The sequence below is a fragment of the Panulirus ornatus genome, chromosome 64 (genome assembly GCF_036320965.1).
Source record: "Panulirus ornatus isolate Po-2019 chromosome 64, ASM3632096v1, whole genome shotgun sequence".
NCBI classification, from domain to species: Eukaryota; Metazoa; Arthropoda; class Malacostraca; order Decapoda; family Palinuridae; genus Panulirus; species Panulirus ornatus.
The window spans coordinates 3,755,297-3,776,982 of record NC_092287.1 but is presented as its reverse complement, the minus strand read 5'-3'; the positions used below and the strand labels follow the sequence as shown (position 1 = coordinate 3,776,982).

At 42.6% G+C, this 21,686-nt stretch overlaps 1 protein-coding gene and 1 long non-coding RNA gene across 3 annotated transcripts in view; one reads left to right on the top strand and one right to left on the bottom strand.

Moving 5' to 3' along the window:
- Positions 1-21,686, top strand: part of LOC139746316 (uncharacterized) — a 146,326-nt gene that overhangs the window by 66,878 nt on the left and 57,762 nt on the right. For both annotated transcript variants that reach the window (XR_011712134.1, XR_011712133.1), the window contains exon 3: positions 11,098-11,227. This is a non-coding gene — a long non-coding RNA (uncharacterized lncRNA). The remainder of the gene's footprint in view (positions 1-11,097; positions 11,228-21,686) is intronic.
- On the bottom strand, positions 4,451-7,909 carry LOC139746148 (uncharacterized). The gene is made up of 4 exons (XM_071657013.1): positions 7,845-7,909; positions 7,581-7,618; positions 6,763-6,937; positions 4,451-6,029 (listed from the first exon to the last, which is right to left on the bottom strand). Exons 1-4 carry the CDS (start codon positions 7,881-7,883, stop codon positions 5,223-5,225), a joined length of 1,059 nt encoding a protein of 352 aa, XP_071513114.1. The 5' UTR covers positions 7,884-7,909; the 3' UTR covers positions 4,451-5,222.

Below are 21,686 nucleotides of genomic sequence, written 5' to 3'. Positions count from 1 at the left end.
GCGACAGAGCTTTTGGTCAGCATGTTTGGAAGGAGCGTAGATCTGCTATGGAGGAGGTCCAGAGGACGGTGGCGTATGAGTTAGAGGGAGAAGGTGGACGACTATGGAGAGAGAGAGAGAGAGAGAGAGAGAGAGAGAGAGAGAGAGAGAGAGAGAGAGAGAGAGAGAGAGAGAGAGAGAGAGGAAAACGTAAATATATAGATAACAGATTCTTGTATCGGTGTTGATAGCCAACACATCTACATTAGCAGAAGCTGAAAGAATCTTACAAGAACTATGTGTGTGTGTGTGTGTGTGTGTGTGTGTGTGTGTGTGGTAGTTAGGGACGTTGAAGAGATGGGGTCCCAACGGGTGTAGAACTCCCTCCACATCCCGTACACAACTGGTAGTTCCACGCAAACTGCCGTGCAGATAGTTTGTATAACGACGGGGCTTCCACGAGGCGGGGCGCACCACGGTGCAGAGAACTGGTGGTGTCTTGGTGTTGGTGGGATTCGAGCCAAGCCCTCGAGGCCGGGAGTCGACTCCTCATGCAGGATGCCCGAGCCAGTACCACTAACCAGAGGAAGCAGACGCTCCCGTTGACTTAAAACACGTCCCAGTTTGTTTCGTCTCCTGGAGAATGTACCATCACCGACTCAGGAGACGGGTGTATGTTAATCTGGACCATTATCAACATTAACTTCGGTGTGTTTTTCTGCTGTTTCTTTGACGACCTTTTCCTGCATTCGAATTAGCCTCAATTATGGGGACGGTGATTAAGGAATTGACGTGTCTTAAGCAGGTTGATTTGCATTTTACTTTAAGTTTTTGTCTATGCCAAGATCGAAGTATCCAGTCTTGTGTTTTGCATGTCAGAAAATACATCTATTTTTTGCTTTTAATTCTTTTAGTTTTCTTGTATTTCCCATATCAGAAGTCCTAATTTTCCTCCTTCTGTATTCTCTGCCTCGTATTGCTTGCTTGCTGGAAGGTTAGGTAGAAGGCAAGGCGGGTGATTGGGTAAGGCAACAGGCATATGTAAAACTCGTTAGTTCTGACGTTACTTCGTTGAGAAATATCGTGTGTATGATGACGGCCGAGTCATCATTGTGTGTGATGTTTGCCGGACTGCCGGCAATGAGAGGTGTTGGGGAAGGGGGGTGTTGGAGGGAGGTGTGGTGTGTGTGTGTTACGTGCATGTGAAGCAATCTCTGGAACAGTCATCTGTGTCAACACGTAGCCAGTCCGCGTTCCTCTGTGTCTCACAGACGCATCAACAGACACCCCCGCCAAGTCGTGTGAGCAAACGTCACACCAAAGACTAGACTGTCACTCGTCTTGAGGCATCCAGGGGTACGGCGTTGCTGTGTTTTGACGTCACCGTACAGCACAGGCGTGTGTGGTAATTGGTATGCTCCACCCTTTGACGCGCTGCCAAGCGTTGCCAATCGTGTGAGCGATAAACACAGCGAAGCAAGATGTTGCCAATCGTGTGAGCAGATGACACAACAAAGCATGACATTACCAATCGTGTGAGTAAATAGCATAGCAAAACATAGTCTTTCCCATTTCAAGCTTCGAGTTGATGTCGTGTTTTGATGTGACGTCGCATCATAGGTGATACATGCAAATAGGACACAACACGTTAGAATAGGACTTTTACTCATAAAGTGCAAATTACACTGCAATATCCCGCACACTAGCACCTAGCGACGTCCTCAAATATCAGAGCTTAAGACCTTATGTATATTACTTCGTACTGAAGTCTTGACTTCATCTGATATCATATATTCCCTAACGATGTATAAGGGATTGAAGTCACCCTATATAGTAGGTCTGGGGCATCGTGACCCTAAACACCGTTAAGGGGTTTATTGACCTTAGTGTCCTATTGTTTACGTAAGTGGGTAGTCCTCACGTAGCTCTTGCCTACGTCATCGTGAATCCGGATTTGAATGCGGATTTGGCCAAATACGGACCCATGACTCACGCTGGGTATCGGAAAATGATAAAAAAAAGTAATGGGATCTTTTGGGAACCAGTTGTATTGATCGTTTTTACGTATAGAATGTGTGTCTCATGTCCCCCGAGGTGTATAGAGAGGGATGTAGAAGCGATAGAATCTTGTCTTTGTGTCACAGATGGTGATAGAATGATATTGACGGGTGAGGAAGATAAAGAATGTGTACGCATGTTAAAGAGTCTCGATACTTTGCTTAATCTCTCTCTCTCTCTCTCTGAGTATGAAATTCTTCGGAGTTTCTGTTTTCCCGCGTGGCAGTGACCAGCCTTACACTGGACAGTGTCTTTGCCGTAAGAGTATGTGATAGAGTTTAATCAATTCTATAAGGAACATGATATATATATATATATATATATATATATATATATATATATATATATATATATATATATATATATATATATATATATATATATATATCCATTTATTCATTTATGTGTGTGTGTGTGTGTGTGTGTGTGTTAGTACCAGTATTTGCGTTTCTTTTTTTATCAAAGCCAAGGCCAATAAACCCGCAAATCGTACTGTCGTGCTCAAGGGTCGTTCTGTCGTGCTCTAAGGTTTGATGTTTTAGAATGTTTTTGTATCTTCTATATTTGTCCTCGACGTAAACAAGTATGTACAAAATATACCTGTCAACATTCCTTAACCTAAAACGCACTCTTCTCTTTATTTGATTTTTTCGCTTTTTTTTTTTTCTTTAATATTAGCATTTGCACGACCCCCGCCCTGCCGTAGGAATTATCTCGCTCTATCATAGAATCAGTATTGACCCACAACCACTGGAAATGCAGTACGATGTATTATACATCCGTTACTGAAAGATTAATTACATAGATTCAGCATTAACATGTAATGCGAGGAAGATGTACGCAGTAAAGAAAACGCAGTACTGAGTGATGTATTCTGTTCCTGAGCGATAACAAAGGAACGTCGCTGGTACAGACCACCATATACATGTATATATATCCAGAGGTGATGTAACGTGTGACTTTGAGTTCTAGGAAAGCTTTGTCACCTCTCCATAATTTTTAGCATTGCAACTGACGCACTTCAAAACGGCAAGTGTGTGATGGTTGGGGAGAAAGAAAACAGTGTTTTCACATACGTTTTTGCGTAGGACTGTTATATAATGATGTAGGAGAGACAAACCAGGAGACCCCGATGGTCTGTGACGAAGTTATCGACTGGAAGACAGGAATAGTAACCTAAATTCCCAATCTATCCTGAGAGAGACAGGATTGTAAAGTAGAAGGGTTCCTCCCCTTTTACCCCTCCCTGTAAATACTTGAGTACACAACACACAGAATACATAAAAAGATATAGCAGATGTTGTTCGTGTTTACGTAGTCATTATGTGGCACCACTTGCATCTATATTACTCTCCCTCTAATTAATTCTATTTATAGTATCATTATGTTTCATTGTTACTGTTTACCATAATGTACTTCTTCACCCCCACGAGTTATAAATGTAGAGTTTTATTCGTCCAAATACACGTAAGAGAAGATTAAGTCTGGCAAGGGACTGGGTGGATGTCTGACGCTGGTATTGTGGTGACCACAAAGTATACTTTCTACTCATGCCATCACGGTACTCAGTGATAGGGTGACGTATCCTTCTATTCTGACGGCAGGGGTGTACCGCTGGGATCCCTCCTGTGGCCTGCCTCTTTTCTTCTAGCCATAAGAACAATCAATTTTCATCCTCGAACTCCCTTTACTACGACGCCGATGATTCCACATCAACCTACTTTCCCCCTGCCCTTGATACTCTTAATTCTCGTTCTCTTTCTCGCACTGAACATATTTCCTCTTTTGATTTGGACCCGTTCGGAATTGCAGGGTGATGGGAGGAGCAGTAACCCGCGTTAAGTACATCAGTAGAGAACGCAATTTTCCACTTTTATCGTTCGAAACCCTACCGGTTCCCAACCATAAAGTTCTAAGACACTGGAACATAACACTTTCCTGGCATTTCATCTCTTCAGCCATCACTCTCCGTCCTGCGCGATGCTCCTTCCTTCTCTCTATTCTACAGATATCACTTCAGCCATGGCTTTCATTTTCTGTCTGTCTGTCTGTCTGTCTGTCTCTCTCTCTCTCTCTCTCTCTCTCTCTCTCTCTCTCTCTCTCTCTCTCTCTCTCTCTCTCTCTCTCTCTCTCTCTCTCTCTCTCTCTCTCTCTCTCTCTCTCTCCTGGTTCCTCTGTTATGTATGACAATCCCTATTGTTTCTCACCATTATCGACCTAGTTCTTCCCATTACCTGTAGTCTTAACTCCTTATTGAAACTATTTCTCTTTTACATGGATCCCATTGCCTGTCCAGGTCTCATTTCCCCCTTACATGTAGATTTTTTCCTCTAGAATACACAAAAACAAAATTTTGTTATATTAAAGACCCACATTTTACGTTAGAGGTCTGTCTTTTACATATATAACCAACATAAACAGTAAATTACTTACCATATAAACTGATATAAGGAACAGCAACGGTAATTTAATGCATAAAGAAGTATAAGAATAACAGTGATTTGCTATTTACATGATATAAATAAACTTAAGATTAACTAGTATGTAAAGCACAAAGTAAGCTGTAGATGGCTTGATAAACAGCCTTAATAACGCAAGACTTTAGTAGTATGATGATGAAGTCTATTTACGCAAAACACTTCTCCATCCAGTAGTTTAACAAATAATGAAATAAGTATTTTTCTTACAGCATGTTTCGTGTCGCGTATGGCAATAGTCTGTGAATGTACGTTTTCTCATTTGAATAACCTTTTCTCCCCAGTTCTGTACTTTAGGTAATAGCCTTGATTTTCACACTATTATTCGTCATTTATTTCGTTATTTCTCTGATGACTTGTCACGGTTATGTATATTTGATGGCGTTTTGTGTCGTAAAGTATTGGTTCCAACTGTTTGTCTTAATCGTTAGGTTTTTGAAGCAGTCTGACAGTCAGACCTACTTGGTGTCCAGTTAAAGGGGCCAGTCACAGGACCAGTCTGTTTGTTTTTAGATATGGTGTACCCACCACAGGGCCTCCAGTCACAAGCCTCATTCATCGCCAGTCAGAGAGAACCAGTCACTAAGCGCACCAGTGAGTCTTGCAGTTAGGAACCATCCAGTCAGTGACTTGTGCCTCCAGTCAGTGACTGAGGTACATTTAGACTGTTCTTACGGCGGTACGGTACGTCATCTTAGTTGGGCGTCTTCAGGAACAGAGGCCAGGAGGAAGGATGCATTGTGAGGTCGTGGCTGAGGTACACGGTACCGTCCCGCGGTCGGCACAGTGACCCACCCCTGATCTCAACAGCTGCTGCCACTCGAACCCCTCGGGACACTGGCGAGACACCTGCCGGAACGCTGCGCTCTCCGCGTCCCACGTACACACGAAGAACCGCCTGCAGTCCGTCGGATCGGCGAACCGTCCCTCCGAGGAGCACTCGAACTCCGGCGGCTTCCAGTGGCAGGGGTCGTCGCACCTGCCGATCTGCTCGTTGTAGAAGAGGATCCCGTCGTGGTCTGGGCATCGGAACTCGTGTTGGAGGAACCCTCCTCCCCTGGTGACGATGCAGGCGTAGTACCTGCGGCAGTCGGAGTGCACGGCGAAGGTCCCGGGTACCGTGCAACTCGGCAGGCCCCTGGAGCTGCGACATTCGACCGCCGTCGCGTCGAACCAGTGTTCGACGGGGCAGTAGTGCATGTCGGTCTCCCCCGACTCGTCGCACTTGAAGAAGGCCTCCGCGTCGTACACGTCCTGGTAGAAGACGTTAGTTTCCCCGCAGGCGCAGCCCTTTGGTCGGCCGGGGTAGCAGACGTCGCCGCCGAAGGCGTCCCAGTTGCTGAGGCAGAAGTCACCGACCTCGCAGCGGCTCGGGTAGGCCCTCCCGTCGATGCAGTTGACCAGCGTTTTGCAGTTGGCGCAGACATACTGGTTGGGGGCGTCGGAACACATGTAGTCCAGTGAGGGGTCGTGCATCTCCAGCAAGTCCAGGAGCCTCACCGTCCTGTTGCAACCCTGCACGGGAGGGAGTGGGAGAGAGAGAGAAAAGATTGCAATAAGCATCTGTGACATCTTCCTCCTATGTGTGGAGGGGACGACGTGTTCCGACCCCTCCGGATATTACCTGTCGTGATTAACGTAGTGTGTCTACCTGCTTGACGACCTTTTAAGACCATATTGTTGTGGTACTACTGTTGTCTGTATTCTTAGTCAAGGCCTTCCCTTGACAGACGTAATCATCATCCAATCATTGTATATGACCTTAGTAAACGTATATATGTATCTCATAGTACGTTTTAGCTTTTTGATATGCAAGTGATTGTATAGTAACCGTTTAGAAATGTTTGCCAGCAGGTAGCTACGCATACGCATGTTTCCTATAGTTATAGCTAGACAGTTTTCTTTTATTCTTCGTTTTGCAAAAGAGAAAACGTTCTTCTATGGGAGACTCATTTATGTGTATATCTTCCTATTTGTCCCTCTGTTTCTCATCATTGAATCTCCTTCTACTTATGTAGGGTTGGATCGGGTGTGTATATGTTTGTACCTTTCTTTAGGGGATTTGATTGTGCGGGTGTAGGATCCACAACCCCCCAAAAAGACAGGCTGTGTGTACTTTGTGGGATAGACCTGCTTCCCTGTCGTCCCATTGCTCTCTCTCTCTCTCTCTCTCTCTCTCTCTCTCTCTCTCTCTCTCTCTCTCTCTCTCTCTCTCTCTCTCTCTCTCTCTTCTCTCTCTCTCTCTCACCTTGACGAGGGCATCGTCCACACATCGCCGGAGGATGGGAGAGAACGCCATCTGCGCGCTGCAGGATCGCTCCACTGGCACCATCCCCCGTCCGTCCTCCTTCGCCAGGCACTCCACGTAGGACGTGCACTCCCGGCCCGGGAGGCTGTGGTTGCCGGCAGCGTCGCAGTCGTACCTGTAGAAGCACCAGATGTAGGGGAGGTACCGACTGAGGGAAGGAGAGGATGGGTACGAGTGAAGGATGTAAGATTGTTAGACGGTGGTTAGGACGTGTGATAATTAGGACGTTAACAGCTCGAAACAAGAACATATATAGTTTATATTTTTATCATTTACTATATTTGTTGTAGTTTATAGTTGTTGTACTTTTCATAGATTTTTTTTTGTCCGGGCATTGGGTACGTTTGAATTGAGAAATGTTAATTTGGGAAACATCTTCGAGAAAGGGAAGCACTGTTTTCGCTCAATTTTTTCTTATTATTACGATTTTTTTTTTTCCAACAGTCAACACTCCAACCTTGATGTATGTATTATTATTATTAATGTTATAATTTTCACTATTTTTATTATCATAGTCATTATATTTGTTACTGTTATTGCTGTAAGGACTTAGTAAGTCCACCAGATCACGAGGAATTAAAGAAGGACCTCAGAAGCCCAGATAATTCTAATAGATTTCACAGTAAAGCGCAGTTATATATTAGTCCTGTATATCAGTAAGGACGGAAAATAAAATCATGAAATACGCCAAGAAACGACTTGAATGTAAATGAAGGTGATGAAGGAACGAGAACTGTTAAATAAATGAGAAAACTTACCCCAGAGGAACGCCAGCCATCACAAGGGTCGTCAGCACCTGCGGGACAGTCCGTGCGTTAATGTTTAAGGTCTTCGGGCGCCTCCCAGTGACAGGAAATGATCATTCGCATAGTAATGGAAATAACAGCACAGTACATTCAGATTTCCATCTTCATGAAATAGAATAACAACCCCAGTGATCTACACGACACAGTACCCATGCTATCCACACACACACACACACACACACACACACACACACACACACACACACACACACACACCTGGAGTGTCCAGACAGAGTAGACAGCAGATCCGAACATGACTTGAGGTTGTCGATGGCTGCGCGGCAACTGAAGGCTCGCGGACCACCAACCCGGGTTTAATATATGACCGGGTCGCGCAAGAGCGGCTCATCCTGTGTGTGTGTGTACACGCTCACGATCTCTGTTGACACGACTCCGACGAAGAAACTGCAGAGTCACAGGCCGTAGTGTGAAGTAAAGGGTTAAAGAAGTGATCTCTCTTTCAAGAGCGACTTTTGGCTGGAAAGAAAAACATATTTCTGTAATTGCAACATTCGTTAATGTAGGTCGGCCATAGTGACTGATTTAATTATCGTGATAAAGAAGACGTGATAAATATATCGATAGAGATTTCTTTCGTTCTGTTTTTTTCAAGAAAATCATAGTCCAGATGAAGAATTGTTTACGTATGATAATAAAGTAAGTGTATTTGTGTTTACGTATAACAATAAAGCAAGTGTATTTGTGTTTACGTATAACAATGAAGTGTTTTTGTGCATATGTAAAACAGTAAAGTAAGTGTTTTTGTGCTTACGTATAACAGTCAAGTAAGTGTTTTTGTGCTTATGTATAACGGGAGAGTAAGTGTTTTTGTGCTTACGTCTAACAATAAAGTAAGTGTTTTTTTGCTTACGTATAACAGTAAAGAAGTGTTTTAGTTCTTACATATAACAGGAAAGTAAGTGTTTTTGTGCTTACGTATAACAATAAAGTAACTGTGTTTGTGCCTATGTATAACTATAAAGTAAGTGTTTTTTGCTTACGTATAACAGTAAAGAAGTGTTTTTGTGCTTACGCATAACAATAAAGTAAGTGTTTTTTGCTTACGTATAACAGTAAAGAAGTGTTTTTGTGCTTACGCATAACAATAAAGTAAGTGTTTTTTGCTTACGTATAACAGTAAAGAAGTGTTTTGTGCTTACGCATAACAATAAAGTAAGTGTTTTGTGCTTACGTATAACAGTAAAGTAAGTGGTTTTGTGATTACGTATAACAGTAAAGTAAGTATTTTTGTGTTTACTTATAACAGTAAAGTAAGTGTTTTTGTGCTTACATATAACAATAAAGTAAGTGTTTTTGTGCTTATATATAACAATAAAGTAAGTGTTTTTGTGCTTATATATAACAATAAAGTAAGTGTTTTTGTACTCATTTTTTATGCCATCTTCGACTTTCTTTCATGCTTTTCCTTTAAGTGTAAACAAATAGACTGAATGAGCCAGTCACTCTACGAAAGACCCTCAGGAAACCTAAAATGTCAGTAGCTAAATCCTGAGTACATGAACCATTCTGACTTAATACATGATGAATAAGAACATGAACATTGTCTTATCATACACAGTCATACATGATGAATAAGAACATGAACATTGTCTTATCATACACAGTCATACATGATGAATAAGAACATGAACATTGTCTTATCATACACAGTCATACATGATGAATAAGAACATGAGCGTCGTCTTATCATACACAGTCATACATGATGAATAAGAACATGAACATTGTCTTATCATACACAGTCATACATGATGAATAAGAACATGAGCGTCGTCTTATCATACACAGTCATACATGATGAATAAGAACATGAACATTGTCTTATCATACACAGTCATACATGATGAATAAGAACATGAGCATTGTCTTATCATACACAGTCATACATGATGAATAAGAACATGAACATTGTCTTATCATACACAGTCATACATGATGAATAAGAACATGAACATTGTCTTATCATACACAGTCATACATGATGAATAAGAACGTGAGCGTCGTCTTATCAATCCTAGGGCGAAAGACTGATTAGTTGTAGCTGAGATATGTATACATATGTAGATATGTAAAGGAGACCATCGTGTTATGGCTAGGTAGGCGAAGAAGAGAAGGGATCAGGAACTGGGGTCCTGCTGGGGTGGGGAGGTAGGCCAGTGGGGGGGATGCCTTCATAACCCGAGAACTGAGGTTGGAGTAAAGAGGAGGAGGAGCAAGGAAGTCAAGCCAGGTCTGTGTACGTAACCTGGCTTCTCTCTCTCTCTCTCTCTCTCTCTCTCTCTCTCTCTCTCTCTCTCTCTCTCTCTCTCTCTCTCTCTCTCTCTTCTGGAATTGTTAAAAATGTTATTTTTTTCTTCTCTCGAAATTTATAAGTACCTTACACCAGGTTGATCGGGCATTAGGCTATGATTATTTATTAGACGGGTTGCGTTTTCTTGAAATGTGTCGGAGGGAGCGTTGGAAACGCAGTGAGGAATAGAAAATAAGGAAAGGAGGATGTTAAAACAGGTTCCGGGATTCGACCCAGGACTTCCAGTGTCACTCGCGAAAGCAGTGTTGGTACTGGTGACTTGGCGCGAACCTGGCCCCTTCCCAGGGACCAGGAGAACGAGATCAGTAGGGCACGGAGTTACCAGGTCACCCATCCACCGGACGCTGTTTTTTGACATCCCACAGGATATGACGCGGGTCAGTTCACAGATGTGACCTGGTCGATGAGGGATTGAAGTCTGATCTCGTTCATTTGTTCAAGTTCCCCCGCGTGTTTCCCCCGTTTTCTTTTAGGATTTTGTTTAAAAAAAAAAGACTAGAAAAAAAAAACGGCTCTCCTACCATCGTATTTCTCTCTCTCTCTCTCTCTCTCTCTCTCTCTCTCTCTCTCTCTCTCTCTCTCTCTCGCTTGGACAGAGGTCAGATGTCTTGCTAACTGTGTTGTCAGTTATATATTATTTCTGTTATTCATAACCCTCTTATATCTCTTGGCTTATTCAGTTTCTGTGAGATTGTGTATTTGTATTGATTTTGTTTTGTCTATTATTATTCTGCGTTTTATTTACTTATTTTTTTAACTTCAAATAAAGATATTGATGAACAGCAAATTTGGGATGACAGGAAAAGTGTTGAATAATATAGGAAAGAGAGATGTATAGAAATGGTGAGTGTGTCTCCCTGCTGGGTGTTAATCCAGCTAGCTATATTATTTTAAGTTGTTTATAATATATCGATTCATTTGTCAGAATTTCCAATTTAATTCTTGTATATATTCAAGTTTATTAAATAATACATTTCTATCTGTTTATCCTACTCTTATGCATGGCATCTCCCTTCGTTTTAATAAGCTTTTAAAACACTTATATTTTCTCTGCGACATTTTACCCATCGAGACGTCAGTAATTACACTCTAATTACCAGAATAATTGAGCCTTGGCCATGATTTCCTCTCTGGCAGGGTTCGCCTGAGCCCCCGAGTGCCTGACACATACAGTCGAACATGAGAGACACATTGAAGACACCAGGGAGGGTAGTCCATGCAAGGCCCCAGCAGCAGGAGCCGCATGTCGCATGACCACACACAAACCGTAAGTATTAAGTCCTCGCCTCTAAGTAGATAGCGGGTCACTGCTGTAGAACGAGATGTGTGTGTAGCGAGCTATATTCACAAGCAGTAGGGCGGTCTGCCCTCGACACCATCTCTCTCTCTCTCTCTCTCTCTCTCTCTCTCTCTCTCTCTCTCTCTCTCTCTCTCTCTCTGTCTCTCTCTCTCTCTCTCTCTCTCTCTCTCTCTCTCTCTCTCTCTCTCTATCTATCTATCTATCTATCTATCTATCTATCTATCTATCTATCTATCTCTCCTCTACAATGTTTTCCAATGTTTCCATACTGCTATCGCAACTTCTTTCATAACCATCTTCACTCAATATATAGAAATTAGATTATATATTTGTCAGAGCCATATGGTAAGAGAATGTGTCTTAGGTGTTTGGGGTTATCCTGTAACACTTAGAGAAGGTGTTCAGAATGTGTCGTCTGGTGGGCGTAGTTTGAGGTTGGCGACTGTAATGATCCTGGCAGTTAATAGACTCAAACAGTCAACCAATTCAGGTAATAGATTTCATTTGTCTTCAGGCAAATGTGTATCATATGGTTTAAGTACTCGGATTGCGTGCTGAATATGTTGAATGATTAATTTGATGGTCTTGTATGATGTTATATACATGACTCACTCATTTATCGTGATATTTCTCTTTGTACTTGTCCATATGTTTTTTTTTTAATATCAATTTTACTTTTTTTTATTACTACTTTTAATATGTTTCTGTAATTGTCCTTTGCAAATTATATATATATATATATATATATATATATATATATATATATATATATATATATATATATATATATATATATATGTAATAATCAGGTAAGTACGTGTTTATACAAAGTAGTGTACTTAATGTGTATTATCATATGTACTAAGGGACTTCCTGATTGCCATGAATGAACATATTTTGATGCTTAATCACATATCGTCGGTAAGTTGGTTAATCAGTATTGAGCTTTCTCAAATAACATTAGGATCATTGTGTATCTGTATTTATACCAATAAGCATCACTGCTACACAATTAAATGAAACACTTAAGTCCCCGATTTCAGTGATTCGTTTTCTCTGGTATATTTATGAGAGAAAACGGTAGGGTGAACTTGTGTAAATTATGTGTTAAACCATTTTCGATCACCTGAAGATTCATTATCTATTACAGGTTGTTTTTAGTTTACGCCCCACAAAATTTATAGATATTTCCAAGATATTTATTTGCAAGCCAATTGATATTTATAATAGATTACTAAAACCTAAGATCTATCGACTGCATACAATAGAGACTTTGTAAATTCTATAGGGTTAGAACACTCAGCCCCCAGCTCAGGTCAGGTCAGGTGAAGTTCGTTCGATCAGGACGTACACCTCAGAAACGAGAGTGATCCGCGAGAGAAATTAGGGTCACAGTCGTTCGCATCAACACCAGATAATACCATCGGGGGAAAAAAAAAAAAGATATATATCGCTCACCAAAACATGTCTTTGGCTGGCTGTTGAGCCGGAGGGAGTGGTGGGTCCTGAGGAGCCTTCTGCTTTACCGTCATGCCCTGACCATAAAGTTATGACCTCAGTACAGTACCACCGTCCTCCAGTCGATGACCTCGTCGTAGACCATCAGGTCTTGTGTTATCTGTCCTTCCCATGTGTTATGTCGTGACCCATTTATTATTACACTGCCGCAGGTCAGAAGAGGTCATGGTGGGTCTTAACCTTTGGAGGTCGTGGGAGCCCTAAGGTCCACGACCACCCCCCCCCCCCATCCCCCTCCCGTCGTAGACGTAGAGACTATCGACCTTAATAGCGGAAACGGAAGATTTATGATGATGGATGGCTCTGTAATGACCCCTCGTTGTCAAGAACATGTTAGCGAGGGGGGAAGATAATAAACCTTAATTCAGAGCCTGTTGTAATATATAGACGAATCATAAAGCTTTGATAAAGCAGGCCATGATTTACGTCGACTTTAAACGTAGTTACTGTATTTATCGTTCATTGCAGAATGTCAACATCACTGATGTGTATTTATACAGTTGATATACTGTATTTTCACTTCGGTCTACAATGTCTTTTTGGAGTTCTGAAGTGGAGGGAAATATATATCAACTAAGAGAGTAGACTATTTATGCATATTACAGGATATATATATATATATATATATATATATATATATATATATATATATATATATATATATATATATATATATATATATACATACTTTACGTATACCTAACATGAATGGTAGTTTTACGTACACTCAGCATAAATGGTTGTTTTCCCATCAGTAATTGTTATAGTCTGAAGGAAACATTGCTTCTCGGAGGGTGAGGTAGAGGCGAGGAAACATCCCCCCCAACACTGAAAGCGGGGAAACGCTGTGGCTGGGGAACAAACAGGAAGTCCTTTCTTGCTGTGGTGGGAGGAGGTGGTAGTTAAACCCGGGTTGTGCTGTGTCGGGCGGGCGTCTGTCTGTGTATGTTGGGTAGGAGGAGGAGGAGGAGAAGGGGGCCAGGCCACAGCGCACTCGTCGCCCTCACAACCTGGGAAATAACTGAGGCTTTAAACTCGACCAGGCAGCGGGTGGTGATGATACCAGTGGAGCGGTGGAGGGGGGAGGGGGATGTTATTTGAATACCTCACGCGTTTCGTGGGAAAGTTGTAGGTCAGGGGTTAACCACTGGGGGTCCTGAAGGCTTATTCATATTGTGGACTGTGATATATATATATATATATATATATATATATATATATATATATATATATATATATATATATGTGTGTGTGTGTGTGTGTGTGTGTGTCTGTGAGTGTGTGTGTGTGGCAAATATTAGAAGTTTGCCATACGATTCTTACAAAATTAGGCGTGTGTAAGTATAATTTTTGAGTCCTGGGTGGAATCTCCTGTGTAATGTTCTGAGTGCATATGCCTCCTAGTCAGAGGACGAGAGGAAGCGTAAAGTGGCTGCGGGCAGGAACCCTAATTTGCATATGCAAATGCTGGGAGAATTAACTTTTGAGCTCCAGGTAAAGAGAATTTTGTCAGCGGAGAGAAAAACGAGATGTTTAAACAATGTAACATTTACTGCGCTGAATGAAAGGCAGTCAGAATTTTGTGTGGATGGGAGTATATATACATATATATATATATATATATATATATATATATATATATATATATATATATATATATATATATATATATATATATATCTATATATATATATATATATATATATATATATATATATATATATATATATATATATATATAAATTATAGACCTATATTTCTTGTATTCGATTTTTACTTGGTTCTTGTTGCTGGACCTGACAACTTGGTGGTTCGACACCCTCCAGTGTGGGTGGCCAGAACTTGGCCATATGTGGGCCTGGCTGTGGTGGTGGTGGTGGGTGGTGAGGTCTGTGGTAGACTTACAATGACTATGCCACACCTCTTGTTCAAGGGGGGGGGGGGGTCTGTTCCTGAGGCCTCTGCCACGCACTCTTCCCTCCTCATTCATCTCCCCCTCAAGACAACGCACGCTGACGGAGTGGGGAGTGTGGTGGATGGAGGGTCGTGGGAAGCCATGCACCTCACTCAGCCGCATATTTGCATGTGCGACCGTCTGTTTCCCTCATGACGCTGGTGGTGAGGGAGGGAGGTGGTCGTCCTCCGCCCGTCTTCCTCCCGCTGGGGGGGGGGGTCGTCCACGCCGGTCCTGGAGTCACCTTGGGCGAGACTTCGTCGTCGCCATTGGACGGGAGTGAGTACAGCCCTGTTCGAGGGCGTTCTTGATCCAAAGGAGCCCCTCATTACCCAGCTCCTGAGTGGAGTGCAGCGTCCAAACCCCGGGAGCCTCACGAAAAGGGGATTTGAGGTTGTATAATGATAATAATGATAATTGAAACCCATCACGCAAGTCATGTCTATATACTTTTTTCATACTTGATTGCCGTTTCCCGGGTTAGCGAGGTAGCGCCAGGAAATCGGAGAAGGAAGAAGAGATATCCTCACACACACACACACACACACACACACACACACACACACCTGTTTGTAACTTCCCTGTGATTATTGACTTATCAAACACCACGTTAGGTCCTCATCACCGTCACAGTAATGTCCGTGACGCGGGCCCTCGTTACGGCAGGAGGTATGAGGTCTTCAGCGATCCGTTGCAGTGGGATTTAAATTGGATGGTCCGCTTGAATGATCGTTCGCTCGCGCATGCGTGGAACTGATACATTAGAATTGGATTGACCTGGGACCCTCACCAGGTCGTGCACAACCTGAGGGCTGACCTGGGACCCTCACCAGGTCGTGCGCAATCTGTGGACTGACCTAGGATCCTCACCAGGTCGTGCACAACCTGAGCGCTGACCTGGGACCCACCAGGTCGTGCACAACCTGAGGGCTGACCTGGGACCCTCACCAGGTCGTGCACAACCTGAGGGCTGACCTGGGACCCTCACCAGGTCGTGCACAATCTGTGGACTGACCTAGGATCCTCACCAGGTCGTGCACAACCTGAGGGCTGACCTGGGACCCTCACCAGGTCGTGCACAATCTGAGGACTGACCTGGGACCCTCACCAGGTCGTGCACAACCTGAGGGCTGACCTGGACCAGGGATTTGGACCTGAGTTAGGAACACAGACAACTACAAACAAGTCAGACAAACAAACAAACAGGGGATGTAACTTGTGTTTTCTAAGATTTGTTTATCTTGTAAACAATACCTTTGTCATGTAAAGAAACATTTTTTATTTGTTTGCCATGTAAACAATAACTTTATTTAATACTGTGTGAGAAAAATCAAACAAGAATAAGATATGGAATGAACCCTGTAAGTCAGAATTCGATCACCATCCTCATCAATACGAAATCATTGTAAATCTTTTTCATTCATCCAACACTTTTTTTTTTCTTTTACATTTACATAATCTATCTATATTGTAGGGAAACCCCCTCACAGCCAGTGACGTAAGCCCTTGACCAGTGTACAATGCCAGGCCTCGTGAGAAAGGCTTAAGACATCGTAAGGCTTTTAAAGTCCAGTAGGCTTAAGCCAGCCCCTTGCAAGACCCCGTGAGAGAGTCTATTAAGATTGGATAAGGCCTTTTGAAATCAACCAGGCTTTTAAAAGCCAGGTCCCCTCCGAGGATTAAACCACACGACTCCGAGGCTTTTAACACGCGCTCATTTGCATGCGGTGAGCGATTGATGTGACGCGCTCAATTAAGCGTATTTCATCGTTTCGTGAGTTCCCCCCCCTCCAGCTGCTGTTTATTTCCAGGCCTTGTCCCGTTCTTTGAAAGGGTCCGTGTCTTGCGTCATCGCGGATTGGACGCGTGTATTATGCACGCAACGACCGACGGCTCGCCTCTGGCCCACCCGACGCTTGAAGGGGAGGGATTGCCCTCACGGAAATAGCTTCCGCTCCCTCCCTACGCACCCAGATCCCTCCCCAGGTACGCATTTCCTCGTGGACAGGTGCTTTTGAGCGCATGGACACACACACACACACACACACACATTAACGCAAAGAAATACACCCCATAACTGACAAGCACATGTATAAACGCCCGAACAGAAACACCCGCTAGACTACACTCATTAACCATGCTTCACAAACACCTGCCAGGCCATACACATACGCCGCTTCTCACAAACACCTTCCATACCACACATATGCTCCTTCTCAAAAACACCTTCCATACCACACATACGCTCCTTCTCACAAACAACTTCTCTACCACACATACGCTGCTTTTAACGAACACCTTCCATACCACACATACACCCTTCTTCACTAATACATGCACACATCCACACTCCCCACCCCACCACAAGCACCTCTCCCCCCCTACTCTTACCCCGCCATAAACGGAAAGTGACCACCCCACCAATAACTCCCACGTTTTCTTCGGTAATTATGTAGGAGTGACTCTGTAGCCTATCCGTTCCATTAGCATGGTCACGCCCCCTGATAGAGGCTGTGTTATGCTCTCTTATTAAGCCTAAAGTAGTCGTTATGTGTGTGTGTGTGTGTGTGTGTGTTCGATTACTGTTTATGTGTTACGGGAAGAGAGCCTTACACATGTGTTGCCCCGTCTCTTATCCTTGTATATATGTATCATATTCTTACTCCTATGTTTGTATGTATGTATGTTTAGCTGTTTCTTTGTTTATGGATCACAGCCGTACGTCATTTTCTTTTTCCGTGGTTGGTTCCTTTAAGGTAATGTTTGCTTGGAAGCCTTCTTTCACCGGGTTCCCATCCTCATTACATATACTCAGGTGGTATTTCATCATCCGGGAACCAGACCAGTTGTGTAGTTTTTGTCTCGGTCCCCTTGTAAGGTGACGCACTTCGTTCTATCCAACGGCATTATTCTCAAACATACACAGGTATGCTGTTCAGTCCTTACACGTGTGTGTGTCTGTGTGTTTACTGTCCTAACTTGAACTCATTCGCGAACGTAAGAATTATTATGACTTACTCCGTAAAAACTTGTCATGTGTTATCAATCAGAACAAAAATGATCGCTTTTGTTTTTTTGTTTTTTGCCGTCCTGTGCCCGGGCCCCTGGTAGTCAGCCGATCTGAATTTACGGCTCCGGGCCGAGCGGCGTAAAGTGATCAACCAGCGTAATAAGCCTGACTAATTCTTCCTGTAAGACGTGAGATCAAATGGAAGGTTTGAAGGGGGGGGAAAAAATATGATCAGGTTGGAGATTATTTCTCTATGTCGGCCAGATTTGATGTAGTACTTGTCATGAATGAAAAAAAAATATATATTTGATAAAGTACCTTAATTTAAATGACTAATACCCGAGTAAAAAAAAAAAGGATCGTGCTGGTTGTTATTGTTTTTAAAGGAAAAGGATGAGACCTTATGATTTGGCAACAGTCCTCCCGGACGCCATCTGGCAACAGTGATTTAACGACCGCTGGAGCCAGTGTTTCAACGCTTGGGTGTAGGAAAGTTGAACTTCGTAAATGTCGCCATTTAATTATATATCGATATTTTCTAACGTCTTTTATATATATGTAGATTCTAAGTAAGTGTTTATGCGATCTTTTAACATGATTCATTTACTGAAAAGAAATGTTATCAATCAAGGAAGGGTTGAAGAAAGCCAAAGTCAAGGTCGAAGCTGAGACATCGGACGCGGCTTGTCTTGCAGGACATAACTCCGGGTTAGCGGGTTGACGGTTAGCTTCGGGGAAAACGAAACATAAGAGGTAATTTTCCCCCGCCAAGTTTGAGACTGTCAGTACTATCAACGTACGACAGAACAAACGATGAATTATGTTATTCTCTAAATCAGTATTGTTAACCCACCGTCTGGCGACATCTAGCAACGCCACGAAGTACGAAATTCCAAAATCAGGCAAGAGAAAAATTAAAGGCATTACTCATAATGTTGCAGTGTTGACGTGTAAGTACATGGCTAAGCAAGTGTGTATGTGTTGAGACTACCCTTGTGTTCGTGTTCCAAAAAAGGAATATATACGTCTCTTCGTTGTATATCAAGTGACTGTTATATTTATCCCTTGTCTCCCCTGATGATGTGATTATTACACGAAAGTGCACTTGGGAACTTATCGTGCTTCATTTTCTCCGTGGACTTAAAGGAATATATTTATATATATATATATATATATATATATATATATATATATATATATATATATATATATATATATATATATATATATATATATTATATATATATATATATATATATATATATATATATATATATATATATATTTTTTTTTTTTTTTTCATACTATTCGCCATTTCCCGCATTAGCGAGGTAGCGCTAAGAACAGAGGACTGGGCCTTTGAGGGAATATCCTCACCTGGCCCCCTTCTCTGTTCCTTCTTTTGGAAGAAAAAAAAAAAAAAAAAAAAATTGGCGGTGTGTTGTATATATTACCTATTTTGTTATTACGAGGAGGGAGTTGTACACTCGTGGTGCCTCATCTCTTCAAATTTTACTTCTGTTTTACTCGTTTTTAACTATTGTATGTTGTCAGTATATATTGTTTCACCAATTAGCTTATCTCGTTCACCCATCCATTAATGGCTGATATGAAAGTACTTTTTTTATATATATCTTTTGTCTCAGGACTTTTCTGTTTCCTGTCCTGTCCTCGGGTTCTGTCTGGGAATAGTGCCATGACATTCTACTCTGTCCGTCGTTTGTGCTTAACAGATGTGAGGATCATGGTCTACTTTTAGACCAAATCTGAGATGGGAACATCGTGCTGAATATTCCCTTGTGTGTGTGTGTGTGTGTGTGTGTGTGTGTGTGTGCCTGCTGCAGCACAGAGGCTTCGTAAGTCAGTATTGAGGAAACTGTGATCACTGTATATAAGGGGTATGAGAAGCTATCTTGCTTGCTTCATACAAACACTTGCACGCACGCATGCACACTCGGCCTTAGCCAGGTCCTCGGGTTTTGCGATCATCCTTTAAGGGGGGGATGACCAGCTGGGTTGACTGTGGACTGACTGCCGCAATCAGGATTCGAACCTGTCCGCTCGACCCTGGGTGGCCCGTGAATGCGTCATGGTCAGCAACGCTAACCGTTATACCATAGAGGTCCATATATACCTATATTTGAGACACGCAATATATATATATATATATATATATATATATATATATATATATATGGGCTATGGATAGAGATGTGCGCAGGAGGATGGATGTGCTGGAAATGAGATGTTTGAGGACAATGTGTGGTGTGAGGTGGTTTGATCGAGTAAGTAACGTAAGGGTAAGAGAGATGTGTGGAAATAAAAAGAGCGTGGTCGAGAGAGCAGAAGAGGGTGTTTTGAAATGGTTTGGGCACATGGAGAGAATGAGTGAGGAGAGATTGACCAAGAGGATATATGTGTCGGAGGTGGAGGGAACGAGGAGAAGAGGGAGACCAAATTGGAGGTGGAAAGATGGAGTGAAAAAGATTTTGTGTGATCGGGGCCTGAACATGCAGGAGGGTGAAAGGAGGGCAAGAAATAGAGTGAATTGGAGTCATGTGGTATACAGGGGTTGACGTGCTGTCAGTGGATTGAAGCAAGGCATGTGAAGCGTCTGGGGTAAACCATGGAAAGCTGTGTAGGTATGTATATTTGCGTGTGTGGACGTGTGTATGTACATGTGTATGGGGGGGGGGGGGTTGGGCCATTTCTTTCGTCTGTTTCCTTGCGCTACCTCGCAAACGCGGGAGACAGCGACAAAGTATGAAAAAAAAAAAAAAAAAAATATATATATATATATATATATATATATATATATATATAGAGAGAGAGAGAGAGAGAGAGAGAGAGAGAGAGAGAGAGAGACAGACAGAGATAGATAGATAGATAGATAGATTATTAGAGTAATTACGACATAATTTTGCCAAAAGGCAAGGCTAACGCGAACACAGCTGCCTGGGCCATAGGAGTGACACTTGATAGCCACTGAGGTATTGCGTAGCCGTCGTTCACCACTCCCTATAACCAGGCGTATATATAGTATAGGCAATATACCTCCCTCATCAGTGGATGTCTACCACTTATTACCCACAGAGAAACGTGAAAAGAAAAAGAGATAGATTTAGAAAAGGAAAACTAGATGAGGCACCGTTTTCTATGGCTTCCAGTATCATATTATCCCAGGAATAAGTGTATATATTTTTTTCGTTTTCCTGTCCACTGTTTTCTAAATCGTATTCCGTGTGACGTTTTCTATATAATTTTGAATTAATTGACTAAACCCTCATGCAAAAGAAACAGTACACTCTCTAAGTTTCTCAGAATTTACGATAGCTACATTTTTCTTTACCCTGCAGGTCGCCTGGCTTAGGTCGCGCATCTCAAATTCTCTTGTTTTTGGGTCACAACTGATATGAAGATCGCCTATTCGCTGACTCGGCAAACCTGGGCATCGTAAGAATAAAGGAAGCACTCTCTCTCTCTCTCTCTCTCTCTCTCTCTCTCTCTCTCTCTCTCTCTCTCTCTCTCTCTCTCTCTCCGAAAAGTAGGAGGCCCTAGAACTCACGGCGTCGAGTTTCGTCACACGTTTCCCCGGGTGGAAGATGGTGGCACGGAAACTCGCCAGCGAGGCTTTTGGGGGGGAGGGAGACTGTGTACGTCCGTCCGTCCGTCCGTCCGTGCGTCCGTTCGTTCTTAGAGGGAAAGATGTTCGGATGTTTACATTTTCGACGTTTTCCGTTTTCCCTTAATATAATGTAGGGAGATTCCCCTGCTCCCCCCAGCCGCCAAGGCTCCCCCCTCCCCCCCATATGTTTGTTGAAGCAGGTTTTCCCCCATTTTCGTCGAGGAACGTTCCCCCCCCTCCCCCCATGTTCGTTGAAGAGGGTTTCTCTAATTTTTCTTTATACTCTACGAAGAATATGATATGTGTCAGGCGCTCAAGA